The sequence below is a fragment of the Phocoena phocoena genome, chromosome 9 (assembly GCF_963924675.1).
Source record: "Phocoena phocoena chromosome 9, mPhoPho1.1, whole genome shotgun sequence".
NCBI lineage: Eukaryota > Metazoa > Chordata > Mammalia > Artiodactyla > Phocoenidae > Phocoena > Phocoena phocoena.
Genome location: NC_089227.1, coordinates 74,243,316 through 74,264,545, shown reverse-complemented (window position 1 = coordinate 74,264,545; position 21,230 = coordinate 74,243,316). Strand labels below are relative to the sequence as shown.

Genomic DNA, 21,230 nt, shown 5'->3' with positions numbered 1-21,230 from the left:
CCAAATGGTTTCACTGGTAAATCCTATCAAACATTCAAAAAATAAATAATACTAATATACACAAAACTTTTCAGAAAATACAGGAGGGGGCATCATGGCCCAACTCATTTTTTGAGGTTGGTGGTATCCTAATCTCCAAACTGACAAAGATATTTTAAAAATACAGAAGAAAAACATGGACCAATCTCCCTCATAACTATAGATGCAAAAATACTACTGCTGGTGGGAATAAAATTGGTGAACACCTGACGAGGAATTTGGTAATGTATTTCAAAAGTCTTCATTATGGTGAGGTATGTTCCCTCAATGCCCACTTTCTGGAGAGTTTTTTTGTTTTTTAATCGCAAATGGATGTTGGATTTTGTCAAAAGCTTTTTCTGCATCTATTGAGATGATCATATGGTTTTTATTCAATCTGTTAATGAGGTGTATCACACTGATTGATTTGTGGATACTGAAAAACCCTTTCATACCAAAATGTTTTTATTTTTTAACCCAGTAATACTACCTCAGTAAATTTTATAAATATTCCCACAGGTTTACCTCCAGGTATGTTAGAACAATTAAAAGCGAAATAAGTGATAAACAATGAGCTTTTTTAGTGTGTAAGGGTTCATTTATGGAATACTATTAAAATATTGATATAGATCATTGAAGTGGGAACTGTTTAGCAAACTAAATGAGAAGGTTTGCTTAAAACATATTCCCTTAAGTCCTTGATAGCTATTTTTAGTACGTGCTTGGAAAAAATAAGTTGTAGAGTACCAGGCAAACTTAATAGTAACTACTTTCTGATGATTGAATCATGGATTTTTTTTTCTTTTTCCCTTTTATCATATTTTCCCAAGTTCAGCAAACGTGTATTGTTTTAAATAAAAAAATAGTTCAAATATGCTTATAGATGTGGATAAACACACTTATTTAGTTTTTTATTAATGTTGAGTAATAGTGCCTCTTTTATGAAATTTAAAATTATTGATTTTTGATATGAAAAGTTTGTTTCTAGTCAAGGGTCATTGAGAATGACTAATCCCAGTAATAGAAGCTATTACTTCTATCAGCCTTAAATAAGTAATTGGTACATGTGGTGTATTGTACTGGTAGTACAGAGACATAAAAGGCATGGTTTTAACTGTCTAGTAGAGGTAAAGATATAGCTAATTGTAGCAATTAACTGCCCAGGGCAGAGTTGGCAGGTCGTTCATCTGTGCTCCAGTTCTGACTGATGGGTGGTGACTGTCTGGAGAGATGTATTAAGACAAATTGGGAGGCCAGTCCTGGATTCGGCGTAAAGTGTGCTGATAGTTTAATAAATGTCTACTCCGAGCAAGGGAGCAGAACAGCGAGGCATTGTGTACGATTCTTGACCTAGTTAGGCAATAAAGGTAATCTTATTTTTACAGATGAGCGTGGGCCACTGAGATGAGCACTGATGGGTGTGTGCAAGGTGGTAAATTGCAGGCAAGGTCAACGGTAAAGGATTAGGAGATTAGTTCTGGCTCTGGCTTCTGTGGAATCAAGCCATTTCATAGATTCTGTTAGAATGGTCTACATTTCTGTGAGAAAATTGGTGGTTTATTGAAGTATGACTTCCAGATTTTAGCCTCAGGAACCAGATAAATCTAAGTCAGTCTTGATATATGAGTCACGATATTCATTATGTAAATGTATTCCTAGCATGACAGTTTCTGCACATCCAGATTATTTTGTCCATGAGCAGGTAGGATGTTATGGCCGCAAGGTTGGGGCATAAGAGTGGGAGGGGAGAGAGCAGGGAAAACTTGCCTCTTCTCTGTCATACTCCTCCTGCATTGCAGGAAAGCTCACGTGATGCCATGACATGCCTTCATTTCTGTGTCCCGTGTATGTCTTGCCACATATAAGCAATGTCTGAAATGTGTTCACTCAGCTGAACTATTTAGACTTTTTGACATTTTATTCTTATTCCAGGAAGTTATATCTTGTTCCTGGCTAGTGAATTTCTAAGCCTTTGTAATCATTGAAGGGCAGTGGCTGTCCTTCTCCAAAAGACTGTAACTTTCACATAGCTGTTCCCACCCTCTGGGCTCTACTTAACCACTGTGTGTGTGTGTGTGTGTGTGTGTGTGTGTGTGTGTGTGTGTGTGTGTGCGCGCGCGCGTGTGTGTTGTATATGTAAACCCACTCCCAGAATATTTCACCCCTCTTAGAGTGAGATTTATTTGCAAGTAGGATTTTTTCCCCTTACTTCTTAGAAGAGCTCTTAATTTTAGTTTCAAAAACATTTTGGGTCTACTGGAACTTCTTACCACTAAGACAGAGATTTAGAACTAGATAGATGAATTTTTGTGTTGGCTTCTTGGAAAAATATGTATTTTCCATCTCTCTTGATTTAGAAGCCAACAGCCTTCCTGATTTTTGAGACCCCTGCTCCCCATTTCTACCATTTCAGCCGATGTTTGAAACACAGCCAGAGGCAGATTTCACTCCAGTCCAGTGCAGCCTATTGTATCTTTGGAACAGCTTTGACCCTTAAACATTCCTTATTATAATGGTGATAATTCTGTTCCTTGGGAATCAGGTAAATAGTTAAATACCTCTTTAAACATGAAATGACTTCAGATATTGAAAGAATACTATCGTGCTGCTCTAAGTCTTTTAAGCATTCCTATTTTCTTTTTATACTCAGTTCTGTTTTCAGGTCCTTTTTCTGTTGATCATTCTTTAAATATTTCACCCAGAAGTGAGCCCAGCAGTCCAGGGATTGTCTAGTTCTGACAGCTATTTTCTATTAATTAATGAAGCCTGATGTGGAGTCCTGATTTGAGGTGTGGTGGAGGAACAGTGTTCATTTCATGGTTCAATCCTTGAATGTAGTATTGATTGCAGCCCCTAAGTGATTTTCATACTTGCCTCTGTGTTTCTACTCAAGAACTGACTCATATTTATTCCTGTGAAAGTCCATCTTGTCAGATTGGGTTCATCATTTCGACCATCCCTCCCTTGCAGTTTTGTATCATTGGCATCCACGACAGTGGCCAGTGTGTTGAGTAGGCTGGAGCTGAGGACAGAATTCCTCTGCAGTCTTCTTGCAGTTAGATCTCTATTAACGCTAGTGGGTTTTGGGTTTGGTTTTTTAATTTTTAGGTAGTCAGTGCTTTTTGATAGTATGCTTTTGGGGAAGAGCATATTTAGAAACCATTTTTCTTATTGAACTGTCATTTGCACTTGTATAAAATCTCTGAAGAATCTTGGGGGAAAAACGATTAAGTTTGATTACATTATGTTAGTATATGGTCAGTAACAATGAAAGTACGTATAGAGCATATGGAAAGCTGTTAACTACTTAGAATATTGTCATATTTTTGTCTTTCAAACTTTATTTCTTTGTATCGGTTTGAATAGTGTTGTAAACAATACTTATTTTTGAAGCCTTTTCTAGTGTTCCATAATACTCTAGTCATAATTAAAAAATACTTCAGTGAGTAGGCTTTGGAGGAAGACTGCCTAGGTTGAATACCAGCTCCTGTTGAAATGACCTTGGGAGAGTAAGTTAATCTTTTCTGAGCCTCAGTCTGCTTGTCTATAAAATGTGAATTTAAAAAGTGGCTATCTTCTGGACTTAGTTTTAGGAGAAAGTGAGTATGAAAACCTAGCAATAAAAAATAGGCTCTCGGGCTTTCCCGGTGGCGCAGTGGTTGAGAGTCCGCCTGCCGATGCAGGGGACACGGGTTCGTGCCCCGGTCCGGGAAGATCCCACATGCCGCGGAGCGGCTGGGCCCGTGAGCCATGGCTGCTGAGCCTGCACGTCTGGAGCCTGTGCTCCGCAACGGGAGAGGCAACAACAGTGAGAGGCCCACGTAACGCAAAAAAAAGAAAAAAAAATGCTCTCAGTAAAAGTTATCTTTTATAAGTATTGATATTTTTTAATGTTACAAAATCATTCCAGCTTTTCATAAGACAGAATAATTTTAGCTACAAGTTTGTCAATATGTTTTAAAATTAATCGGTGATATGTTTTAATTGTGACTTACAATCCAAGTTGTAGGGTTTTTTTCCTAAGAGGATTACATGCTATAGAAAAAGTTGAATAGCTAAAGTACTTTTCTTTTTATTATTACTGGTCAGGTCCAACCTACTTCAGTTGATCTTACAAAACAATGAAAGCCAAAAGTAGGAACTCTGTATTGGTCAAATCCTTCATTAGTAATGGACATGGTTTTATTTCTTGCTTGTGATTTTTTTCAAGATTCTATAAAGCTTCACATTCTAATGAAATTATATTTTTACTTATCAGTGTAGCCGGTTTTAAGAATTTGAGTCTGTTTTCATAATTATAGTTAGCCTGTGTCTTCAAATGACTCATTACCCTGAAATGCATTTCATTCTCAAGTAATTCTGATGCATAAACCAAGAAGCTATCTGCAGATTCAGCTCTTCCTTTTTTTTAAGGATCGGCCTCTTCAAGCGCAGTATGATACACATTTGAAGTCCTTTTTTATTACACAGTCTCCTTCAATATTAACACTTGTATCTATTGTTGATCTGCCCTTTTTAAAAGTAATGTGCTACATTCAAAATTAAGCACGCTGTTACAAAGAAAGATCTGCTAAGAAAGGTATACTTCTTACAAGAATGTTATAAGAAATAAACATTAATAGTTGAAAACTGAGAACCCCTGCTTCTAACTTTGAGACAAGGATATAAAAAATGCATGTTGAATATATGTAACATGTATAAATAAATTCCTATATGGCTATAGAGTAGAATTATTACCTGGCATCTCTTAAAGCAGGGGTCGCCAACCCCCCAGGCTGCACAGCAGGAGGTGAGCGAGGGTGAGCGAGTGAAGCTTCATCTGCCACTCCCCATTGCTCCCATTACTGCCTGAACCATCCATTTCCCCTGCCACCCCCAAGTCCGTGGAAAAATTGCCTTCCACAAAACCAGACCCTGGTGCCAAAAAGGTTGGGGACCACTGTCTTAAAGCAATAAACATGGGATCAGGGGTCAGTTTAATGGAATGTGTAAAATCTTTCACATTCATTTTACCTGAGGTTTCCAGGCTTTTAGGAACTTAAAAAAAAAATAAAATCATATTTGTTGTGTATACTCTAGGGGTCCTAGAGACAAATGTGGCTGCTTCATTGATCTCATTTTGAAAATGAAAGATACTGGGGACAAAGTTGCATAGCTTGTTAGCCCTACTTCTTCCCTTAAAAGAAGCTAATGTAGGTGTCTTGAACTTCGTCATAAAGGTTAAGCGTCAGTCTATATTGGCAAAGCAAATGAGTTGGCAGTTTTATGTTTATGATCCTGTAGACATATAATTATACAACATTTTCAGCAGAAAAAAAGATTGCCCACACTTGACAATGCCACAGTTAAAGCTAGTAATTTTAAAATAAAGCCAAAATACAATGAAAAATACATTCAAAACTTTCACAGTAGTAAAAAGAAAAAATATTAAAAATTTTCAGGGGACTTCCCTGGTGGCACAGTGGTTAAGAATCCGCCTGCCAATGCAGGGGACACGGGTTCAAGCCCTGGTCCGAGAGGATCCCACATGCCGCAGAGCAGCCGAGCCCGTGCGCCACAACTACTGAGCCTGCGCTCTACAGCCCGCGAGCCACAACTACTGAGCACAAGTGTCACAACTACTGAGCCCACACACCTAGATCCCATGCTCCGCAACAAGAGAAGCCACTGCAATGAGAAGCCTGCACACCACAACAAAGAGTAACCCCCACTCTCCGCAATTAGAGAAAGCCCACATGCAGCAATGAAGACCCAATGCAGCCAAAAATAAATAATTAAAAAAATTTTTCAGACCATAAAATCTGTTTAAACTGGAAATAGCCTATGATATATGTTTACCTCTTATATAAAAGTTAATTTTAACCCATTTATCAAAAGTTCACTCTGATTTAAGAATAACGTGTGTGGTTAAGAAATGGCTTGAGTTAGTGTTACAGATATTGTACATCATAAAATACGTTGGATGTGTAAGTAGACATCAGGTAATTTTAACTGGTTGTTAAAATGTAAGTTTCAGCAGAGGACCCATAGTGATATTAGTTTAGTTACTAAAATGAGGACCAAGATGCAAAATTTTCAGAAGGCAGTTTGAAATCCAGCTTTGACTTTTAAATTCCTTACCCACTTTAAGGGTATAAAAATACCTAATTTTTGGAGATTAAAGAGAGAAAGGTTTTTATGAAAGAGCATTTCTCTGGAGAGAATGCTGGGCATCCCCCCATTTAGTTGCTTTTCCCTTCACCTCAAGAGGAAAGTGCTTCAGCCAGACTATTTAATGACTTACTAGGTTTCTCCTTATGAGGTCTTAGTGCTCTGAGTGGAGGTGGGGCTGAAAACAGCAGGCATTCTGTGGAAATGACAAAAAGATGGTTGCAGTGGTCATCTTGCACTCCCAGATTTTCTCTAAATGAAGATTCAGGAGTGTTTCCCATAGACTAGGTTGGGCCATAGGCATCAAAGAGTAGGAATGAGATTGATTCAGATCCAGTTCAGTAGGGCTTCCCTGGTGGCGCAGTGGTTGAGAGTCCGCCTGCCGATGCAGGGGACACAGGTTCGTGCCCCGATCCGGGAAGATCCCACGTGCCGCGGAGCGGCTGGGCCCGTGAGCCATGGCCGCTGAGCCTGCGCGTCCGGAGCCTGTGCTCCCCAACGGGAGAGGCCACAGCAGTGAGAGGCCCGCGTACCGCAAAAAAAAAAAACAAAACAAAAAACCCTGCTCTAAGATCCAGTTCAGTAGAGAAGTCTGGAGAACATGGAAGCTCAGCTGACAAAAAACTGGATTCTAGATGCTACAGAAGATATGTATGCAAGGCTGGCTTCATGGGTGTGCAGGCTGTGTCACAAAGGGCCATGCACTTAGAAGGACCCTAGACTTGGTTAAAGGGTATGCTGTTACCATCTTGAAATTCTTAATAACTTTTAGCAAAGAGCCCATGTTTTCATTTTGTACTGGGCTCTGCAGGTTATGTAGTCTGTCCTAAATTTATGAGTTACATTGGGGAAACTGTAGATGAAGGGTCCCCAGCAGTGAGAAGGGGGGTGTGGCTTTCTCAGGCTACCAAGCACTTCATGGGAAAAGAGGAGGCTTTAAGTATTTGCCACACCCAGTTGGTAAGGCTAGTTTCTCGACTGAACCAGTCAGGTAGAATGCTCCTGTTCTCTCACCTCCATCTTCATCATCATCCTCTACCTCTGGTCCCTTCCAACCCAGAGAGGACTAAAACAGCTAAGAAAGAGGGGGAGAAGATTGGATAAAAGAGAGGTTTTCTTTTCTTTCTTTTTTTTTTTTTTTGGCGGTACGCGGGCCTCTCATGGTTGTGGCCTCTCCCGCTGCGGAGCACAGGCTCCGGACGCGCAGGCTCAGCGGCCATGGCTCACGGGCCCAGCCGCTCTGCGGCATGTGGGATCTTCCTGGACTGGGGCACGAACCCGTGTCCCCTGCACCGGCAGGCGGACTCTCAACCACTGCGCCACCAGGGAAGCCCAAGAGGGGTTTTCTTAAATGCTTCCTTCCCAGGTGGTGCAGATCTTAGTTGGGGAAGGGAAGCCATCATACCACTGAAGTTGGATATTCTAATAACCAAATTGAGAGTTTTATATTTTAAAGTGACTATAGGAATTGTATTAGATAAAAGTAATTAGAAAAACCATGGGGGCTATCCCAAGTTTTCATCCAGAGGTGGGGGATGAACTACTGCATTGAATAAAAATTAATAGAAAAGTGAAGGACAGAATGAAATTGCTTTTGTAATTGCATCTCTGAAGTGATACTTATTCAGCTTATCGATTACATAATTGAATTTGGAGAATCTAGAAATATGAAATACTTTTTGATGTCATAAACCACTTTGACTTTTAAGTGTAAAATGATCCTCTGAAAGCTAGCTTAAATTTATGGTGAAATTGGACTTTTCTTAAATTGTATTTCCTAATCTAATTTGGTAATAGGAGAAGAAACATTAGATTTTCCCAGTTTTGCACTTGTGTTTATCTAGTTTTTGGCTTGCTGATAGTGGTCTTAAAATGGAAAAGTTGAGTTAGTCAACGCAGTTGCCTTTAAATTAAGGAAATGTATGTAATATTTCTTCAGAAAGCATGTTTAACATTTTGGACAGTTAAGCTTGATTTATTGTAATTTAGTTTTTCCACTGGCAGTGACATAGAATAATTTTTTCTGGTAGCTATTCCAAATGACCTGAGTTAGGAAACTGTTGCTTGTTTTCAATACATTTCTACTGCTATTTTCCATATTATGCAAAGGCCATTCACTGTAGGCTAATTATAGAAAATTGCATTTAGTGTCAAGTGGATGTGAAATTTACTTCAACGCTGATGGACTGACATTTAAAGTAAAATGAGGCTATGTTCTTTCCTGGGACTCTGTGAACTATATTTTAATGTCCTTCAATGATGAGAAGACATTTACATCTTCCTAATTTTCTGGAGGTTTTTTATTGTAGTTGGTTACACTTCACAAAATGTGAATATTGTGATTTTTGACATAAAAAATTCATGAAATATTTTCTTCTTCAAATATTTATAAGATTCTTTCTGTATAAAACTTGGAGATTTATATTTTGTGATTTAACGTGACAAGGATTATGTGTAATGTAAGTTCGATAAACATATTATTTTGTTTTTGAATTTTTGCTAAAAGTTAGTTTGTTGTTGATATTTTTTATTTTACTCTAAATGAGAACAGACTGTACCTAAAATTCAGATCCTTGAAGGAGTAGGCGTCATGGGAAAAACTGTATTTGCAGCTTTTGTAATTTAAAAGACAATATTCCAAAGGAAGAAAATTTGAAAGTAGACTGAGTGGCATGGCAAGCTGGTCAGGCTTTGGGGTCACAGTCCCCTTACCTCTCACTCACCACCTGACATCACATGTAAGCTGTTACTCATGACAGTTGTGAATACCATTTGGAGCAGTAATCACAGAACCTTCGTATAAATAGCCTTCTGTATATTTTCATTTCTTTCTTGAATACATTCCTCTGATTTTGTTCTAGGCTCGCAGGAAGGAGGTATTTATCCAGGAACGGTATGGGAGATTTAATTTAAATGACCCATTCCTGGCACTGCAGAGAGACTATGAAGCAGGTGCTGGCGATAAAGAGAAGAAGCCAGTTTGTACCAACCCCCTCTCCATCCTCGAAGCAGTCATGGCCCACTGCAGAAAAATGCAAGAAAGGATGTCCACACAACTGGCTGCTGCAGAGAGCAGACAAAAGAAGGTATTGAGACTTTCAAACAATTCTTTTTCCCATAACACAGTGTAGAATGAAGAGACCATCTCTGAGGTTGTTGTTTTGTTCTTAAATATTTTCAAGAAGAGTTGGGATAGGGACTTAGAAATTCAAACTACTGACAAATTTTGGTGGCCCTTCTCAAATGTAACTCAAAATAAACATAACACTAAATCATAAAAGAAGTATGACAAATTATGTTTCCCATAATATTTACTGTGATGCTTTCATTAAAATAATGGATTTTCTTTTTGGAGGGGATGGATTTCCCTTTCCTAGTGCCCTAAGACATGCTTAACTGTCAGATGAGTGATCCAGTAATGCAACCAGGACTGATCATATGGTGGCATCCCCAACTTAGTTTATCCAACTTTTGTCTCCAGTATTTCTTTGCAACTAGAAATTATTTTTTTTTGAAAATGAAAATAATATGAGAATAGAATGAAAGTTTGCATAGTATACGCAGTCTCACAACATGTCATCTTGAAGTTCTGGTTCATCTCAGACTCACCTCTGGGGTCTGATGGTGTGTCTGCTGCAGACCTCCAGGCTCCTATTCACATGTGTTTCATTTAAACCAGCCTCCTCCCCCCTCCTCACCTCCCACACCACACACATACATATTATTGCACATGAACACATGCTTCAAAGATTCCTAAGTGATAAAAGCTTACTGCGATCAGCCATAAGTACATAGAAGTTTAAATTTTGTCCTTCTGATATGCCGCTGAGACTACTGATTCCCTTTATTAGAAAAGAGAGTGAGGAAATCAGAGAAGGTAATGATGTCTAATTACTAGAATTAAAAGTAACATGTTCTTCCAACCATTATTAAAGCATAAATTAAAATGTTTCTTCTGTTTGTCCTTTTCAGAGAACTTATTATAGCTCACATTTAACACCTGGTTAACAGTTCACCTGAATGCACTATACTGTATAAATGTCTATGATACTGTCATTGAATGTGTAGGTTTTCTCCCTGTAATTGTATCCTTGCATTAATGTATATATGCCAGCATTCTGGTATAGGTGTTGAATAAAAACAAACCTTTTGCTCAGTATGTCACAGGGTAGAAAACTAAAGCACTGGGTAAAATAGTAAAGAATAGAAGGCCTTCCCTGCCTGGGAGACCGAATCACACAATTTTACACTGGACTCTGCACACCCTCTACAAAGCCCTGCAGACAACCACTGAGGTCTCTGGAGCTTTTCAAAAATCCCCACAAACCGCATAAGCAAGAGCCAGTGTGTTTCCACTGATGTCACTAAAACTCATTTGTATGTCTTGGATGAGACACATTTCAATTATGTTCTTAATGTGTCAAATGAGCTATTTCATGATAAAGTACATCTGCTTGGTTTTATGCTGTGTTATCAAAAATCAAGAAAATATTTTTTATTGTAGTTTTCATTCAATACATAAAATGCATGCTTTCCTGAATTTTACTTGTTTTGCATTGTATCTATCATTCCTCTTATAAGAGAGAAAAAAGAAATTCATTTCGAGTTGAATCAAAGATTTTATTATCTAGTTGATTTTTTTAAAATCAGCTTACATCCTGTTTATTTCTGAATGACTGGGTCATTTCCAACCTGGCTGGAAGTGAAAGGAAATTGTTTCTGTCCTAGGGGTCCTGAGAGACTAGTATGAAATGAGCCAGTGATCTGTCTCCTGCCTATAATGGAGATACAGGGGTCCTTTATGGCCAAATTCACTGGCTGTGCAGTCTCAGTGAAGGGTCTGTCTGAGAGGCAGTGCTACCCTTTGTCCCTAAAGGATATTCTATTACGGTAGATTGTAGCATGTGAGAAGAGTTACAGTTTGTACTCTTATCCCAAGTCTTTATTTATAAAGAAAGTATTAGAGCAGCTAATAAGGCCAGTAACAACAAAGTCATTTTAGCAACAAAATTACCTGTCACCTTTACTCTTGAAATTAAATATATTAACCAAACATCTTCAGTTCTCTTGCATGTAGAGTAAATTGGAGCTTTAGAAATCTAAAAGCATTAAGACACAAAAATCGATTATTTTAAATGAGTCCAGGTCTTTAAATCACTGTCACAGCAAAAGTCAGGGAAAGCAAAGTTCCCATTATCTACAATCAAGTATTTATTATCTGACACTGGGCATAGCTCTGTGGTGATTCTAAGACATTTGGCCTGAACACTGCTCTGGTTGCCCTCTCAAGGCGGGAGAAGAGACTTCGTGCTCATTGATGCGTTGGTTCCTGCTGAGACTACTAATAGGAGGGTTAACTGTTTGGTAATGTGTGTGCCAGGAAAATTTGGGCAAGAGTCAATTTGGCAAATGGCCTAAGCCTCAAGCCGCTTTGAATAAGCTAATGAGTAATCATCATGGGGAACTTTGCCTCTGGTAATATACTCCCCCGTTTAGAACCAGTAACCTAGGGTGCTTGTTATTTGGGTTTTTATTATTTATCTTATGCACAATCTGTTAATACAGCTTCTTTTCTAATTTATTTTCCGTCATTTTATTCATACATAGTATAATTTCTAGCCCTGAGATAGGAAAGATCTTTTAATTTGATCAGAGCCTTTAAAAGAAAGAAGCCAAAATAACAACTAGGAAATTCAGAAGGGGACAGTTTTTTTCACCAGAGGAAAAACTAAATGTAGTTCTGTGTATTAGACAGAGCTCCTTCTAGGCGGCTGCTCGGTATGATGTGGTCAGTTGCATGCTGGTAGCTGCGTCAGGCAGAATTTGTAGTTGCGAGCAAGTGAACCCAGTATTCTTGAGTTAAGAGGAACAGCATTCATTTGTTCGCTTACAGCATGGTAGAGCACGGCTGGGAGAACTAGGGGACAAGCTTGTACCAGCCAGCATCACTGACAAATGCTCACCGTAGATCTAGTCTGCCGTGGCTGATCCTTCTGCTGAGAGCTAGATACTGAAGTTTGTTGACGCCAGACAGCACCACTGCCATCACTGCTCTGGGTCTTGAGTGGTGCCTCCCCCTGGCCCTGCTTCTTTGCATTACTCATTTCCTAGTTGAAGCCTAAGGGCAGGTGCATTTGGTTGGCCAACCTTAGGCCCCATGCCCTCTCCTTGGCTACAAGACTGGGAAAGCAACTATTGGCCGTATTTAACTACTATAGGAGAGAACGAGAGGTGGAGAATTCTCCTGACATAGGAAGGAGTTTCAGGTGCTAGACGACCAAAGAAATGACAAATGGACGAGAAAAGAGCAATCAAAATAATGCGTTTTGTTTATTTCATATGCCTTTTCCTTCCCATTATAAATAATTGTAATTTGTTTTGCCGTTTGTATTCACTGTTTTCTACTTCATTATATAATGGTTATAACATCCAAATATAATTTAATTTTAAATTGTTTTCATGATTTTCATTCAAGGATAACATGGTAGAGAAACAGCTGAAATAACAATCTTAGGAAGAATGTTTAGGACGCTTTGTACATGAATGATTGTTTTTAGCTCCTTCCTCTTTTTTTTTTTTTTTTTTTTTTTTGCGGTCGCGGGTCTCTCACTGTTGTGGCCTCTCCCGTTGCAGAGCATAGGCTCCGGACGCGCAGGCTCAGCAGCCATGGCTCACGGGCCCAGCCGCTCTGCGGCATGTGGGATCCTCCCGGACCGGGGCACGAACCCTTGTCTCCTGCATCGGCAGGCGGACTCTCAACCACTGCGCCACCAGGGAAGCCCCTGAGTCTTTTTTGTATAACTCATTATTACGTTTCAAGATGCATTTGGACTCCCCAGGAGCACTGCAGAGTGGGCATTAAGGGGAGCTGGAGACTGAGGTCTGCAGCTCTGAGCAGGGATTTAGAGGAGAGAACAACTTGCCTCATCCATGTCTTCCCTTTTCTCTTTTGAAACTAGATCAAGAGAAAGGGGCACTTCATCCCAACTTACCCTTCCCCCTCCCCGTGTCCTCAAGTCCATTCTCTGTCTGCGTCTTTATTCTTGTCCTGCCCCTAGGTTCATGAGAACCATTTTTTTAGAGGGGTGGGATAGGCAGGGTGGGAGGGAGATGCAAGAGGGAGGGGATATGGGGACATATGTATACGTATAGCTGACTCACTCTGTTATACAGCAGAAACTAACACACTATTGTAAAGCAATTATACTCCAATAAATATGTTAAAAAAAAAAAAAGAGGAAGGGGCAGATGAGAACTACAGAGCCCAACTGCTGACTGGTAGCTCCAGCCCCTATAAAGAAGAAAATCTCAATATATTTCATCGTTATGTGTTTGTTTACCAGGATTGGGCAGGTGCCAGTGAGGGTGACCGTGTGGAAAAGAGGACAAGGGTGCAGTGAGTGTTAAAAGACGTGAGGGAGTAATAAAGAATATAATAAAATGTCATAAGAATATTTTGTGGTTGTGACAGACATGTAGTCTGCTTTCTCATTTTACAAATGACCATAATTGCTTGCCTCTCTCTTTTTCACTTTGATTTAGAACTGATCGCCTTTACATTGCTGCTCTGTTCCACCTACAGAGCTTTTCCTTTCATTCTGGAAAAAGTTGTTTGGTGCTCCCGTCATTCAGAGCTCCCAGTCTGCGTGCTGTTCTTGGAGCCACCACCCACTTCTTCACTACCAGTGAAGTTGTGTTAGTTCTTCTAAGCTCTTCCACATAAACCGCTGCTTTTTGCAAAAGGCTTTGGTCATACTGCTCCATGCAAAATTCCCCTTCAGCCATTACTTGGAAGTGGTTATAAATTGGACAATAGTAGCGCAGAGTCAGCTGGAACTCGTAGTCTTTATACACAGGAAGCGCAGAGTCAGCTGGAACTCGTAGTCTTTATACACAGGAAGCGCAGAGTCAGCTGGAACTCGTAGTCTTTATACACAGGAAGCGCAGAGTCAGCTGGAACTCGTAGTCTTTATGCACAGGAAGCGCAGAGTCAGCTGGAACTCGTAGTCTTTATGCACAGGAAGCTGTGGTTCCTTTATAGTCTCCTCAGTGTGCAGTTTAGTTGGGGGTGTCTGTCCCTACCCCTCCCCATCAGGTCCACGGTCCGTGGATCACTGCTCAGAATTGTCCCAGATTTGGCCAGTGAGAGCCCTTTCAAGCTACTCCTTTTGATATATTCCCATCATCCTTTGAGCACTTCCTTATTTTCTTACAGCAGGGTATTTTTTTCTTGCAGGCTCATCGTATACTTTTCTTTTTCCAACCCCTGCAATTAGCTCTTACTCCCAGAAGCTGTTACTTCCATTCCTTTTTAATGGAAAATAGTGTTTAGAAATGAAACTAAAGCTAGGAAATTATGTATAATTATCATATTTATACATATATTTTATATACACACAAATCTATATTTTATTTATCTGTAGTTCTGTCTGTATGAAACCATGAGTTCATACTTATATTGACACCTCTGATTCTAATCCAAAACCATAGGGGGGGTACATTCTTGTCCTTTCTCTATTTAAAACTAACTTCTCCAACAGTGAGAAAGCTGAAACCCATTATACTTCAATATATTACTCATGTACTCCAGCCTAGAACACACAGAGAGTAGTTTCAGAATTGTTAATCCATAGCACTATGAAAAGCAAACATGCAAACCTGGAATTTACTATTGTTATAGCTTTTAAAGAGATATTTACATTAAAGTGAAATTTACATCTTAAGCACACAAATTGATGTTTTAAAAATGCATACACTTGTGTAAGCTGTACCCCTTACAAGATAGAAAATGTTAACATTACCATAGAGAGTTTCCTGGAGTGTCTTCTCCATAAATCCCTCCCCCACTTTAGGCAGCCACTGAACACTCTTCTGATTTTCTCATCATGGATTAGTCTTACCTCTATACTACATCTTCAGGTAAATGATGACTGTAGTTAAATAATAAGCCTTAAATGCACAAACCACAGGTCTTTCAACTTTGTTATTCTTTATAAAAATTGTTTTGGCTGTTTTAGGTCGTTTGCTTTTCCATAAAAATTTAAAATCAGTTTGCTGGTTTCTCTGAAAGCTTTCAGGGATTGAAGTTTCATTGACCCTTTAATATGTTGAGAATTGGCATCTTTAACAAAGTTGAGTCTTCCAACCCATGATTATAGTATTTTTCTTCATTTTTTTCAGGTCTTCATGGTTTCTTTTAGCAGTGTTTTACTGTTTTTAGTTTAGTAGTCTTAAATGTCTTTTGTTGGGTTTATTTCTAAATATTTGATGCTGTTATAAACACAATTAAGTTTTTGCCAAACATTTGTTGTTAGTATACAGGTATTCAATTGATTATTTGTATGTTGACATTGTATCCTGTGATCTTGCTTATCAGTTTTAGCAGTTGTTTTGTATATTTTATATGATTTTGTGGGTAAACAAGCATGTTACCTATGAACAGAACCCATTTTACTTTTTCCTTTCCAAATTGCCTGCCTTTCTCTTTTCCTTTTTATCCCCATCATTGCGCTGACTAGAACCTCCAATACAATGTTGAACAGAAATAGTGAGAGCAGACTTCAGAGGCTTTTCCTTTATTTAGGGGGAAAACAATCTGTTTCATGGTTAAGTATGATGTTAGCTATACTTTGTTATGGATGCCCTTTATCTCATTAAAGTTTCATTCTATTCTTTGTTAAGTGGTTTTTATCATGATTGAGTTTTGAATTTTGCAAAATGGTTTATCTTTATCTATTGCTGTAGTCATGGTTTTGCACTTTATTCTTTTAGTATGATGAATCACACTAATTGATTTTCAAATATTAAACCAACTTGGATTCCTGAGGTGAACTTCAGTGGGTCACCTTTTATTACTCTTTTTAAATATTGCTGGATTCAGTTTGCCTGTATTTTGCTAAGGAGTTTTGTATGTGTGTTCATGAATGATAATTTTTCTGTAAATTTTAAAATAATACTTGACTGGTTTTGATATGAAAGTAATCCTGGATTCATAAAGGAAAATGGAAGCATTTCCTTCTTTATTTTCTGAAAGGGCATGTATGAGTTTGGCTTTCTTTTTCTTTTTTTTTTTTTTTGCGGCACGCGGGCCTCTCACTGTTGTGGCCTCTCCCATTGCGGAGCACAGGCTCTGGACGCGCAGGCTCAGCGGCCATGGCTCACGGGCCCAGCCGCTCCGCGGCATGTGGGATCCTCCCGGACCGGGGCACGAACCCGTGTCCCCTGCATCGGCAGGCGGACTCTCAACCACTGTGCCACCAGGGAAGCCCCTGGCTTTCTTTAACGTTTGGTAGAAGTCACTAGTAAATCCATATGAGTTAGAGGTTTTCTTTAGGGGAAAATGTTTATTTGTGAATTCAGTTTCTCATAAAGATATAAAGCTATTTCAATCTTTTATTCCATTTTATGTCAATTCTGAAAGTCGTGTGTTTCGGAGGAATTTGATTTGTTGAATTTATTGGCACAAGGTTTTCATTATTATCCTTTTAATATTCATTCCATAGTGGTACCCCATCCTTTATTCCTTTTATTTGTAATTTGTGTTTTTCTATATTTCTTAATCTGTTCTTTAAATGTTTAACAATATTAATGATATTTTATTTGAAAAACAACTTTTGGCCTTGTTAATTTCTCTATCATTTGTCTTTTGTATTCCATTGATTTTTACCTTTATTTCTTTCCTTTTACTTTGTCTTTCATTCACCTAACTTTTCCTTGCTTCTTAAGGTAACACTTAGATGATTGATTTGAGACAACTCTTGTTTTTTAAATAATTTTATTGAAGTATAGTTGATTTACAATGTTGTGTTTAATTTCTTCTGTACAGCAAAGTGACTCAGTTATACATTTATATATTCTTTTCCATTATGGCTTATCACAGGATATTGAATATAGTTCCCTGTGATATACAGTAGGACCTTGTTATTTATCCATCCTGTGTATAATAGTTTGCATCTGCTAATTCCAAACTCCAGTCCTCCACCCCCACCCACTTCCCCACCCCCAGCAAACACAACTCTGTTTTCTATGTCTGTGAGTCTGTTATTGTTTTGTAGACAGGTTCATTTGTGTCATATTTTAGATTGCACATATAAGTGATATCATATGGTATTTATCTTTCTCTTTCTGACTTACTTCACTTAGTATGATAATCTCTAGGTCCATCCATGTTGTTGCAAGTAGCATTATTTCATTCTTTTTAATGGCTGAGTAATATTTCATTGTGTGTATGTATGTGTGTATATATACACACACACGCACACACACACACACACACACACACCATATCTTCTTTATCTATTCATCTGTCGATGGACATTTAGGTTGCTTCCATGTCTTGGTTATTGTAAATAGTGCTGCTGTGAACATAGGGGTGCATGTATCTTTTCAAAATATAGTTTTGTCTGGGTATATGCCCAGGAGTGGGATTGCTGGGTCCTATGGCAACTCTCTTTTTAGTTTTTTTAGGAACCTCCATACTGTTCTCCATAGTGGCTGCACCAATTTACATTCCCACCAACAGTGTAAGAGGGTTCCCTTTTTTCCACACGCTCTTCAGCATTTATTATTTGTAGACTTTTTAATGATATCCTTTCTGACTGGTGTGAGGTGATACCTGATTGTAGTTTTGATTTGCATTTCTCTAATTAGTGGTGATGAGCACCTTTTCATGTGCCTATTGGCCATCTGTATGTCTTCTTTGGGAGAAAACTCTTCTGATGTAAGCAGTTAAAGATATGTTTGTCTGTATCCTCTGCTTTTGGGCCTTTAAATACTCCTCTTTTACTGCATCCCACAAATATTGATATTTTTTATTTTCAATCAGCCCAAAATATATTCTGACTTCCTGTGTGATTTCTTCTTAAACTTTTGTACTATTTAGAACTATGTTTTATTTTTGAATTTTGGGGTATTATTAATATCTTATTGTGATTTATTTATAATTTAATTCTGCTGTGGTCAGAGAACATATTCTGTAACATTTTAGTCTTTTGTAATTTTTTGGTGGTTTTTAATAGTTCAGCAAGGGCATCTGGAAAGACTGCATCATCTGTAGTCCTAGGGTGTTCTGTTCCATAGTGTCAGTTAGGCCAGGTGATTTTCATAGTGTTATTCGGAGCTACTGTATTCTTGCTGATTTTTTAATCTAGATGAGAGAAAATTGTTATAGATTTGTTTTTCTCCCTTCTGTCAGTTCTCGCTTCCTGTATTTTGGAGATAATAATTCAGCCATCATTTATATTGTAGTTTCTCTGTATGTAATGTGTCTTTTTCTCTGGCTGCTTTCAATACCATTTCTTATCTTTGTTTTCATCAGTTTTACTCTGATGTGCCTAGGTATGGTTTTCTTTATATTTATCCTGTTTTGGGATTTCTGAGCTTCATGGATATGTAAGTTTGTTTTCTACCAAATTTGTGAATTTGGGGGCCATTTTTTTCTTTTAATATATTTTTCTTCCCCATTCTCTCTTTCTTCACCCTTTGGAAATCCAGTTATGTGGAATTTAGACCACTTTATATTGTCCTACAGGTCACTGAAGTGCTCTTCACTTTTTCAGTCCTTCTTTTCTGTGTTCCTCAAATTGGATACTTTCTTTTGCTCTATTTTCAAATTCATTGTTTTTTCTTTCCTTTTTAAGTTTTCCTCTCTCAAATCTTCTATTAAGCTCATTCAGTCAACTTTTTTTTTTCATTTTAGATTTTATGCTTTTCAGTTCTAGACTTTCCATTTGTTTCTAGTTTGCATTTCTATGCTAAGACTCCTATCCTGTTCAGTCACCGCAACTATATTTTCTTAGAAAATGGCTGCTTTAAGATTCTTGTTTGCGAATTCCAGTATAGATCATCTTAAGATAAGTTTCTGTTTGAGTACATTTCTCTTGACAGTGGATCACCTAAAATACATTTTTTGCATGCCCAGTAATTTTTTATTGCATACTAGACATTATGGATGATGTGGTACAGAGACTGTGGATTCTGTTATCTTCTGAAGAGTGTATTTCTAGTAAGTAGTTAACCTGGTTAGATTCATAGTCTGAACTCTGGCTTTTTGCAGTTGGCAATAGCTGAAGTATTTGCTCAGTTCTCCATTCAGCAGCCACCTCTGTCATTCAGTATTGAATCTCTCCTATGAATGTATAATTCAAGAGTTAACCAGTGATGCTGGTGAGGTTAGTTGCAGTGGCTCCAGTTGCTTTCATCCTCTGGCTCCTCAGGCCACTGTAAGGGGTGCTTTGTGCTTGAGCTCCTGCTGCCAGAGCTATCAGCACAGGGAATGGCCCTCACTTGAAAAGCTCTACAAGGAGAAATCTCATCCAGTGCTGTTGACTTCTTCCTAATGGGAGGGTGTACTCCTCTCCTATTTTTATCACTTTTATTGCTCTCCAGAGCCTTCAAATAGTTATTTTCTTAATGTGTTTTCAAATGTTTATCGTTATTACCTGCAGGAGAAGATAGTCTAATAAAAGTTGTTTCACCATGACTGGTAGTGGAACTTTCTCTGTTGTACTTTTTATTGTTATATTATAATTGCTATCAACCTTATAAAAAACATCATCTGTATGTTTGATATGGTCAGCTCTCTAGATCTTTGTTTGCCTGTTAAATGTGTTTTCAGAGGAAAAACACTGTGTAAAACTGACATTTTAAAATAGCACAAATAGTTATTATGTTGTGAAATGAAAACTTAACATTTTTTAGTGCCAGGCACAATGGTAGATACTTGACATGTGTTTGCCTCATTTAATCCTATAATGTAATGACTGTCATTGCTCTGTTGTGCAGATAAGAGAACCAAACAGAACTGATCTTTAGAGGGAAAACTTATCAAGGTGACATGGCCAAGAAGTTGGGATTAGAACTTAGTACTATAGTTCTTACTCTTTCAAGGACAAGAACTTTGTCTCTGGGCCAGAATAGTCAAGGACTTTTTTTAAAAATAAAAATTAGTTTTTAAGCATGGGAATATGTTTATATACTGATTGGAAGGAGCTGATAGAGAGGAAGACATTTAATATTTATAAAGAGCAGTGTGATCACTGATGGAGCAAGTCAGAGGTGACAGGGAGTAATGAAGTTAATTGTTGAAGAAAGTCTGACCTTCAGCAGATGGAAACCTCTCTCCCTTAGAGTGAAGGGAAGGACATATGGATTGGAGTGGCTATAAAAAAGCTTAAGGGACGAGACAGGATGTAGAGGGAGTGAGTTAGTCTGAATTTTCTTGATAAAAGAGTCTATTAAGGTAGACTGAGAGTCTCTTGAGTTGTCATTGGGTGAAGTATTGGGGAGAGTAGCAGAGGTTTAAATATTCCCTGACGTAGTAAATGGTAGAGGAGGCTAAACAGAGTTAGGTACAGTGATTGATGGTTGGGGCTCAGAGCTCAATTGAGTTTGGAACCATGTGTTGTAGGTGCATGGTTATGTGGTTTCCTCTGTGCTTTGCTATCTGTAGTGAGATTAAAAAGACTCATGTTCCTCCGAGACCAGATCTATAAGGCATGAATGATGGAAGGACAAAGATGCAGAAGAATTATGGGTGCTTTTATAGGAGTATAGTCTTCTGTATAAATATCTGAGATTAGTTGAGTTGATCTCCTGTTGGAAGTCTTTAATTTGATTCTAAAATGTAAGATGAAAGTTATTTCAAAAGTAAAGTGTGGGGCTTCCCTGGTGGCGCAGTGGTTGAGAGGACGCCTGCCGATGCAGGGGACGCGGGTTCGTGCCCCGGTCCGGGAAGATCCCACATGCCACAGAGCGGCTGGGCCCGTGAGCCATGGCCGCTGAGCCTGCGTGTCCGGAGCCTGTGCTCCGCAACAGGAGAGGCCCCAACAGTGAGAGGGCCATGTACTGCAAAAAATAAAATAAAAATAAAGTGTGGTGACCCATAGTATAGAAATTCTATGGGCAGCGTGTGTGATGTGGTGGGAAAAACTTGAGACAGTTGGAGACCTGAATAAGTGCTGGGATCCTGACATGGAATAACTGGATGACATCAGGGAAATCACCAACTTGGCCTCTAGTTAGTTGTTTCAGAAAGTGCAGGTAGCCCTTAAATTCTACAAGAA

General features: G+C 38.6%; 1 protein-coding gene across 1 annotated transcript in view; it reads left to right on the top strand.

Moving 5' to 3' along the window:
* CTTNBP2 (cortactin binding protein 2) overlaps positions 1-21,230 on the top strand; it is a 161,126-nt gene that overhangs the window by 52,726 nt on the left and 87,170 nt on the right. Inside the window, exon 3 of the mRNA XM_065884453.1 lies at positions 9,030-9,254. Within this exon, the coding sequence (XP_065740525.1) occupies positions 9,030-9,254 (225 nt within the window). The remainder of the gene's footprint in view (positions 1-9,029; positions 9,255-21,230) is intronic.